This window comes from Sciurus carolinensis, chromosome 6, assembly GCF_902686445.1.
Source record: "Sciurus carolinensis chromosome 6, mSciCar1.2, whole genome shotgun sequence".
NCBI classification, from domain to species: domain Eukaryota; kingdom Metazoa; phylum Chordata; class Mammalia; order Rodentia; family Sciuridae; genus Sciurus; species Sciurus carolinensis.
Window position 1 is genome coordinate 156200364 of NC_062218.1, and position 9755 is coordinate 156210118.

The 9755-nt window shown below is 51.5% G+C and overlaps 1 protein-coding gene across 1 annotated transcript; it reads left to right on the forward strand.

Annotated features, from left to right (window-relative positions):
- Positions 1-295: 295 nt before the first annotated feature.
- Fbll1 (fibrillarin like 1) lies at positions 296-1443 on the forward strand. Its single transcript, XM_047556770.1, has one exon. The coding sequence runs from the start codon at positions 296-298 to the stop codon at positions 1277-1279; it is 984 nt and encodes a 327-aa protein (XP_047412726.1). The 3' UTR covers positions 1280-1443.
- Positions 1444-9755: the final 8312 nt, after the last annotated feature.

Below are 9755 nucleotides of genomic sequence, written 5' to 3' on the forward strand. Positions count from 1 at the left end.
CGCGCAGGTGGAGAAGGGGGGCTTCCGGGGCTGCAGGGTCGACACAACGGGTGTGATGCAATCACGCCAGTCGCCGCGTCAAAGGGCGGCTCCGGGGCTGCGGGGACTGCGGTAGAGCGGGTCGGGACCGCCGCCCACCGGTCCCCGCTGCTGCCGATCGCCCCGAAAACCGCTGCCACCCACCTTTGTCCCCCGCCAGGACAACCACCTCGAGCCACCGGAGACCCCAACAACCGCCCGCGCTACCGGCGACCCGCGACCACCGTCGCCAGCCACCGGGCGCCCAGGGCGCGCCATGAAGTCGGCGTCCAGCTCTCGCGGGGGCGGGTCTGGTGGCCGCGGGGGCTGGGGCGGGGGCTGGGGCGGGGGCCGCGGCGGGGGCTCGGGGAAGGGAGGCGACGGCGGCGGCTCGGGGGGGAAGGGCGGCTTCGGGGCGCGGACGCGCGGCTTCGGCGGCCGGGGTCGGGGGCGCGGCGGCGGGGACAGCAGGGACCGCGGCGGCAGCGGGCAGCGGCGCGGCGGCGTGGCCAAGAGCAGGAGCCGCCGCAGGAAGGGCGTCATCGCCGTGTCGGTGGAGCCGCACCGGCACGAGGGCGTGTTCATCTACCGCGGGGCGGAGGACGCGCTGGTCACGCTGAACATGGTGCCCGGCCTCTCGGTGTACGGCGAGAGGCGCGTCACGGTGACTGAGAACGGCGTGAAGCAGGAGTACCGCACGTGGAACCCCTTCCGCTCCAAGCTGGCCGCGGCCATCCTGGGCGGGGTGGACCAGATCCACATCAAGCCCAAGTCCAAGGTGCTGTACCTGGGCGCCGCCTCCGGGACCACCGTGTCCCACGTCTCCGACATCATCGGCCCGGATGGCCTGGTCTACGCCGTGGAGTTCTCCCACCGCGCTGGCCGCGACCTGGTCAATGTGGCCAAGAAGCGAACCAACATCATCCCGGTCCTGGAGGACGCGCGGCATCCGCTCAAGTACCGCATGCTCATCGGCATGGTGGACGTGATCTTCGCAGACGTGGCCCAGCCAGACCAGTCGCGCATCGTGGCTCTGAACGCCCACACCTTCCTGCGCAACGGGGGCCACTTTCTCATTTCCATCAAAGCCAACTGCATAGACTCCACTGCGTCCGCCGAGGCTGTGTTTGCTTCTGAGGTGAGGAAGTTGCAGCAGGAGAACCTGAAGCCTCAAGAGCAGCTGACCCTGGAGCCCTATGAGAGGGACCATGCTGTGGTCGTCGGGGTCTACCGGCCCCTTCCCAAGAGCAGCAGCAAGTAGCAGCCGGAGCAAGCTTCGCCTACGGTCTCCCCAAGACTTGCGTGGGGCATTCTTACGTATATGTTGTGTGTGTGTGTTTTTGTTGTTTTTCTATTAAACAGGATAAAGAAACGTACACAGTACACTATTAGTGAGGCCAGACAGTTCGCTGAGGTAGCAATCTATCTCCCAGTCCCAGAGGCTTAAAACAGCTGGGTTTCGGGCCCCTTAAGTAGCCACTTGGGAACCACGCTTATTCTCATCACCCTGTGACTCCCTAGGGCCCCATTTCCACACGTTTCCTCCAACCACAGGGGCAGGGGAAAGGGAACCTGGCAATTAATAAGCTTTTAAAGTTCCCCTTGGAAATGATGGGGGTGCTCCGTTTCCTGTTGGCCAAGTCCCATTACTAAGCCTGACTCCGGGGAAGGATGTTGGATATTGACACATTCTGCCTGACTCAAAGCCAGAATCCCAGGCACACTTGCTTCTTAGTATTCTATTCTTCAACTGAGCCCTTTTTCATTCACTGTTATATTTGACAAGGGCTCTGAGACGATTTTGCTACCTTTTCCATAGTACATAGAGAACAACAGGCTTCTGGAGGTAAACCAGTTGCCCAGATCTGCACAGCCAGGAAGGAGGTAGAATTTGAGGGCTGTCCCATGGGGCTTCAAGTCCACTGCTCTCTCCTCAACACCAGCAGGTTCTTTCCTCCACAACATGGTGCACACCAGGACATGCACACAGCAGGGCACTGGGCCTCACTGTGTCCCCTCCTCCCTATCTCACTGGGCAACTCCTTTCTAAGGTTCCACAGTAGCCACACAAGGCAGAAGGCAGGATGTGGGACAGATCCAAAGTGACATTGTCAAGGGGCTGCAAAGCAGTCAGGAAAATGATGTCCAGAGAATATCCATCTCCAAATGATAAGGATTCTGTGATTGAATTTTGGCTCTCAAAACTAGCCCAAAGGAGCCAGGAGAGCCAACTGTGCCCCAAAGCCTGGCTCATTCCCCACACATTCACCCCAGAGTCCCCATGGCCAGTAGCCAAGGCCATCTGCATTTAGTCTAGGTAGGATGGCTCACCAGGGTAACACTTGGGGCTGGGTTTGCCTTCCCAAAGATGTGCTGGGGCAAAGGTTATGGAGATATTTTTTCCCCAGGGCATACTTTTTGAAACAACAACAACAAAAGAGGATAACCCAGACATTTAAAAAAGCAGCTACCTCTCCATCCCCTGCCCTTCAGACCAAACTTCAGGGAGAAAGTTACAGTCAGATTTGCTGGCAACATGGACTCTTGGAGAAGTGAGAAAATGGGGTAGATGCTTACAAAGCTTCAAGTGAGGCTTTCCCATAAACAGTGGAAATTTTCGTTACAGTCTTGCAAAGTGAGGACCACTAGTCCTATTGAAGAAATGCAAGAAACACAATTCAAGATGAGATGACTTGCTTAAGGTCCCAGCAAGACTCACAGCCAGAAATCAAAACCCTGTCCAACTGAATCCAAAATCTATGTCCTTTTTCACTAAAGTCTATACTGGTTGCATTGCTTTGAAAAGCCCTCTCTCCAGACCCAGTCTGCTTAAATAGTGGCTGGGATGGAATCCCCTTCTCACAAGGGGAAGGTGACAGGAGCCAGGCTCCCACGAGGGAAGGCCTTTGCTATACCTGAGGCGCAGGATTCAGCCTTCCTCAGAGCCAGCTCAGCCTTGAGAAGGAGCTTTACACGGTGCTTGTTCCCCAGGGTGGGACATGCAAGAAGGGACATGTGACCTCTTTCCTGCTGTGGTGCCCTCCCCCACATATACAGTTTTCAGTGTTTCTAAAGCTGCTCAAGGAAGAAATGGCATGAAAACAACCTCTGACAGAATCCCTCTGAAGCTGGTTGTGGTGGCACATACCTGCAGTCCCAACAACTTGGGAGTCTGAGGCAGGAGGATGGTTTGAGCCCAGGAGTCCCTCTGCATTGCATTGCAAAGGGTTCCTGGGACAGCAGAATGGCAAGGTAAGTTCAAAGAGAAATACAGAAATGGGGACGGGAACTCAGGATGGAAGTGGTCTTGTTCAAGTCCACTTTTAGTTTATGGGGACTGAAATACCTGACAAGAACAACTTAGAGGAGGAAAGGTTTTTTGGCTCAAGATTTCAGGGATTTTAGCCCATGGTCGACTGATCCCATTGCTCTGGGCCTGAGGTAGGACAGAACGCCATGATGGAAAGGCGTGCAGAGGAAAGCTGGCAGCCATGGCAGCCACGGGGAGAGAGGGAGAGGGGAGGAAAGCGGAGAGCGGAGCCAGGGCAAGACAGAGACCCTAGGCACGTCCCATGCCCTGCTGCCTGTAGTCTGAAGACACTGTTCTGCTGTGCGCTGTTTTCTCTTGTTTCTCCAGCCATCCATGCTGCCATGATGAGACTCATCCACTGTGAGGTCAGAGCCCTCAGGAGCTTGGCTTCCCAAAGGCCATTCCTGAAGAGCGTGGCATCGAGGGCCAAGCCTTCAACACACAAGCTTTTGGGGGACCTTCCAGATCCAGACCACAGCAGCTGGGGAAGAGATGAGGTTGTAATTCTATGGGCAGCGAGCCCTGGGGATCCTAGAGTTTGTGGGGACACTGGGTGTCGAATCTGTTCAGAAGCAGGATTGCTTCAGTGACCACCTGAACCTGATACTGGGGCCTCTGGGTGTATTTGCTCAGGCTCTTGAAATAAAGTACCACCGACTGGGTGGCTTAAATAACAGACTTGTATTTTCTCACAATTGTAGAGGTCAGAAGGTCAAGGTTACCATGTGATAAATTTGGTTTCTAGTGAGGGATCTTTTCCTGGCTTAGAAGGGGCCACTGTAATGGCTTTTTATTTTTTTTTCTTTTGGTGTGTGTGCGTGTGTGTGTGTGTGTGTGTGTGTGTGTGTAAGAGAGAGAGGTGGGGGAATGGGCACTCTGGTGCCTCCTCTTCCTCTTAAGAGGACACTGACCCGATTGGATGAGGCCCTACCCTGGTGACCTCTTCTGTTATTGCCTCCTTACGGCCCTGTTGCCACACAGAGTCACACTGAGGGTGAGGGCTTCAACTTGTGAGTTTTGGAGAACAGAGTTCAGTTCATAACATGAGGGCTGGATGACAGCCTTCATCTGAAATGTCTGCCTCACTGAATCGAGGAGACCTGTGCGACGTGGAAATACCAGCATGGGGCTGGGTGCCGAGTAAGCGTCCTGCAGGTCACCCTCTTCCTGTCTTCCTCTTACTGTCAACAGAAGAGAACAAGGTGGCTCAGAATCGGGGTCCTCACAGTGCTGAGGGTTCCCTTGGAGTGCGGCCAAACCGGGTGTGGTTTCTGAGTCTGCTGGTCCACGCTGGGAGCCGGGCCGAGCTTGCTGCTAAGTCTCAGAGAATCGGAAGGAAGGTCCATCAGAAGCCACAGTGGAGAACCCCATCCAGGTACCAGTGATTGTCCAGCTGCGGTCACCTCGGTGGCACAGGTGGTGGGGTTGGAGGCAGCGAGGCCAGAGGCTGGTGCTCAAAGGCCAGGTAAGATGCAGCATACAGGAAAGAAGTTGGCAGCAGCCAGGGAGACAACAGAGGCCAGCCGAACCCAGTGCTCCCCACCACCATGATGTCCTTCAGCTGCCCCTTGCTCAAATGTCCCCTGGGATGAAGAGAAGAAAAGAATCAGGCCGGAGAGGAAGACCTGTTTGAAAAGAGACTGTTTTAAATGGGAAGAAACCAAGTTCCAGCAAATCAGCAGTTTCCCCTCCTGACTGCTGTACCTTGGAGCATATCTGAACTGCAGCAAAGACATTTGAATGTTTATCAAGCCTTGCTAGTTCCCAGGCATAAAACTAAGCATTCATTTGCTTTTAGAAGTATAATTTTGGGGGTTGGTGTTGTAGCTCAGTTGGTAGAGGACTTGCCTAGCATGTGTAAGGCACTGGGTTCCTTCCTGAGCACCACATAAAAATAAATACATAAAATAAAGCTATACAAATACAATAACATTTTTAAAAAGTATAATTTAAAAATGAATAACAAGAGCAAACATTCCAGAAACTGTGGACACCTTCACATTCAGTTTATGACTTGCTGCTGAATGAACACGGGCGGACCATGTTTGTGTGGTCAGAAGCAAGAGACTATTAAAAAGGGCTTCTGGCCCATGGCCCCTGGCTGGGGCTTCACACCTGTCTGTAGACACCAGTCCTCACGCCCAGGACCTGTCCCCATGCCCATCCCACAGCAGTCTTGGAGCCACCCTTCTGACCTGGGCTGTGGACTGGGGGCATGGTCTCCTCTCCTGAGGCCCTGCCTGGAAGGGAGGCCTGGAGGGGTGCCCAGAACGTCAGGGCGTGGAGCCTGGTGCCTGGTGCCTGACCTACGCATGTCCTGGCAGGCTTGGCACTTGGTCCTTTGCCTCTCCACCCGAATCTCAGCGTTTCTTCATTAAAGAGGAAAGTCTAACTCCTCCAACCAGTCCTCCTAGGCCCATTGGCTGCAGGAAGCTCTGGCTCGCATTCTGATGACAGCCCCATTGAAACTGTGCTCATATCAGGTGCCTCTTGCCCCTGATGGTTCACAGCACCCCTGTGAGGTGTGCTACCTCCCCATATGCAGATGAGGAAACTGAGGCTCAGGGAAACTGTGACTCAATCAAGGTAATAGAGCCAGAAAGCAGGAGATCTGGGATTTCTGGACCAAAATCATACCCTTCTTTAAGTCAGTGAAATCGAAATCAGACTCTCTCAGAAGGACTCGCATCTGCATTTCTATGAGTCCCCCAGGGACTCGAATGCGCAGCAGAGCGGAAGCTCATTTTTGAAACACTATCATTTTTGTTATTGACTGGGAAAGACAAATTTAGGAGAGTATTTTGAGTAACTGGGAGATAACAGTTGGGCATTTTTGCAGTGCGTGGGGCCCGCGGGACAACACAGGATGCTCCCAGGAGTCCAGTAAGAGTGGAGCTGAAGTTGGTGCCGGAATGCAAGGCTCTCGATCCTCCTGCTCCTTGGAGGCCTGACTGAGCGTGGCATGCTGTTCACGTTCCCCAGCGAAAGAGCACTGAGCGGACGGATAGGCGCTGCAGTAGCCGACCGAACAGGCCCCAGACCAAAGAGGACATCTCTAATCACTCTCGTGGCATAAGATGCTCAAACCAGAGTGAGTGACAATGGCCCCAGCTCCCCTTCCCTGATGGTATGGTGTACTTATTGAGGGGCCATTGGATCAGGGCTGCAGTTGGGGTCCTCTGTGCTGAAAAAGCCCCCCCAAAGGCTCCAGCAGTTCCTTGGACCCCGAGGTGGGAGGGGGAGGAGAGGGGAACAGGCTTGGGAAGGTACTGAGTTAGCGGAGAACAGCGTCTTCAAGCTTTCCCACTTTTGATGGCCTGTGCTCAAGGCCTCAGATAAACGGATCTAGGAATGAGGGTACCAGGCTAGGAAGGACATTTAGGAAAAAACCAACTGCCCAAGGGCCCAAGTCCCGAACAGCAATGCCCGTTCCCCCACCCTGACACTGCAGTGCACCCGCTGAGAGCTAAGGCCGCTGGAGAGATGGCAGTTCTCACCACGGCTGTTGGGGAAAGCCTTCGAATCGCCTGTGTTTGGGCCTGACAAAAGTCACACTTGGGACTTTAACCAGGAGCCAGACTCAGCAGTGTTGTCCTCCCTCTCCAGCCTCTACCTAGGTGTTCCCAATTCTTATGTTGGCTTGAGCCGAACTTTGAGCTCTTGAACCAAAACATTTATACTTTTCTCCAAAAGTTTCCCTTTCAGTTTTACCTCTCACGCTTGCCATTTCCAGCTCCTGGTGGTCACCTATGGCTCTAGGTCTACTGTTCATGAACTACCTGCTGAGCCACTGCCTCTAGCTGAGTCTCTGCTTCCAGCCTGGGGGACTCAAGTAACGGAGCACATCTTGCAAGTTTCTTGGCTGCTTGCAGTAGCCACAGTGCTTGGTAGTCTTCTATGTCTGCCACCAGGAAGACTACAGAAATTTCGGACAAGAAGAGAACATTATCTCCACATTATCTCAGGTGATTTCAATCTTCTCCAGCCTCACACTTCCTTCCTCCTCTCTGCCTCTAGGAACCCCAAATCCAATAATTACTGAGCTCCAGGAGGAGTTTAACCCACCAATCCACCATCTTTTCACCATCCCCGCAACTCCCCTCTCCACGTCACTTCTGTCCTCACCTGGCTGAAACAGAGTTCAGCGTTGAATGTAAACAAAGGTACCAATGCCTGCCGCCAGCAACCACTTCCACCTTCTCCAAAGGCCACAATTTCTTGGTAGGTTACCTACCTTCCAGGTTACCTTATGGTTCCCTCTCATTATACCAGTCGTCACCCTGCCAGCCTGTAAGTTTCGTTGCCACCTGCTGCCAGTCCCTGGTCCAATGCCATGTTTTAATAGCCTGTTATATGATGGCGTCCATCTCTGGTTCCAACTGAATTGGGAAAGGCCAACATGTGCTGTGTTACTACCCCTGATATCAGTGGCTTCACCGAAGTTTTCTTCCTCACACTGTTGTCTTCGTTTCGTGGTCAGGTAGCGAGGAGGAAGGGACTTTGCTGATTTTAGTCACTTAGGGATCCAGAGTGATGGCGGCCACTATCTTGAATGCTGCTGGCTATCCTACCAGAAGGGCGAGGGGGATCTGGGGAAGGCCTTAAACTTAAGTATTAAGTGCTCCAGCCAAAAAGTCCCCCACACCATTTGAAATCACAACTCCTAGTCACTAGCTGGCCAGCACTAACCATGTGAACCTGTCCAACCACAGGGAGCCAGGGACAATTCTAAGTATTTGAAAAAGCAGAATGCTGGAACTGTCTGCTGCACATTAGTGACCACTGGTAAGAAGTGGTCCTTCTCATGTGGTAGGGCGCAGATTAGGAAATCTGCCTGACTGTATGCACAGTAAGCCAGAAGGTCTGTGCCCATTCTCCAGGGTATTTGCTTTCAACCACTTCTCAAGAACATGTAGAGTTAAATGTTATTGTCACGTAACCTGTGAAGTGCTCAGAGAATGTGATCTTATTAAGATCTTATGACCCCGCACGCTATTAGTTTTTCTAATTGTTCCACGTGTGTCCAGAATGTGCATTCTTTTGTTGCTGGAGGCAGAATTCTGCAGAGTCTGGGTGTTGTGGCACTCATCTGTAATTCTGGCTATTTGGAAGGCAGAGGCCAGCCTCAGCAATTTAGCAAGAACCTGTCTCAAAAAAGGCCTGGGAATGTAGCTCAGTAGTAGAGTGCTTGCCTAGTATGTACAAGGACCTGGGTTTGATCCCCAGTACTACAAACAAAAACAAAACCCTCGTGTATATTCATTTCTGATGTAGGACAACACGATCTCATTTCAAAGAAAGGAAATGAAAGAAAACTGAGTAGGACAGAAGTCAAGGGACCTTTATTTTGGAGTGGTGGTTACATGGATATTTATTAAACTTAAAAAAATGTGCAATCAGTTTTGGATTATGCAGAGGGGAGTGATGGGCAGTGGGATGGGAAGGACGGTAGGAGACAGACATTATTACCGTAAATGCATGCGTGATTGCACCACTGGTGACTCAGCATCATGTACAGCCAAAGGAATGAGAAGTTATGCTCCATTTGTGTACAATGTGTCAAAATGCATTCTGCTGTCATGTATAACTAATTGGAACAAATTTTAAAAATGTGCAATCAAAATACTGTATAAAAGCCATGCCTAAATTTTGATTTTTCTTTTCTGCAACAAGTCTTGCTATATTGCTGAGGCTGGCCTTGAACTCATGATCCTTCTGCCTGTCTCTCAAGCAGCTGGGATTACAGGTGCGCACATGGCACAAGGCTCTATGGTTATTGACCAACACATTCAAGCCAATAAGAAAAAAAACAGAGCTTTTACAAATTCACAGAAATCATTTTTTAAAGTGCTGAACAGTTGTCTTGAATACCTGAAAAGGTGTTTTAGGAAAGCTGGAAACACAAAGCATCAGAATATTTCAAACTGTTAAAAATATGACACCTAAAAAATAACTATATAACATGTACTCACATTTTCCAAGTCCAGATGCTTGAATTCTTTCAATGGTTAACATTAATTTCTTATTGAGGCAATGGGGACAGAGCCCAGGGCCTTGTGCATGCTAGGCAAGCACGCTACGACTGAGCTATATCCGCAGTCCTTCTCATTTTGAGACAGGGTCTTACTAAGTTGCTGAGGCTGGCCTCAAACTTGCAATCCTCCTGCCTCAGGCTCGTGAGTTGCTGGGATTACAGGTGTGCACTACCATGCCTGTTCTCAATGGTATCATTTAAATGTGTTATTTCTCTGGAGATCTGGGATAGCTGGATTCAATATTTTTTTCCTAAGGAATGTGTCTTCATAGTTTTGACTAATCTTTGTTATAGTTTCCAGAAACTGTAAAGATTATATTTAAAACCCTGAGTGGGAATGAGTAATTTATCTGAATGTAGTCACCTGCATTTTTAGGGTGTACTGTTGACCTT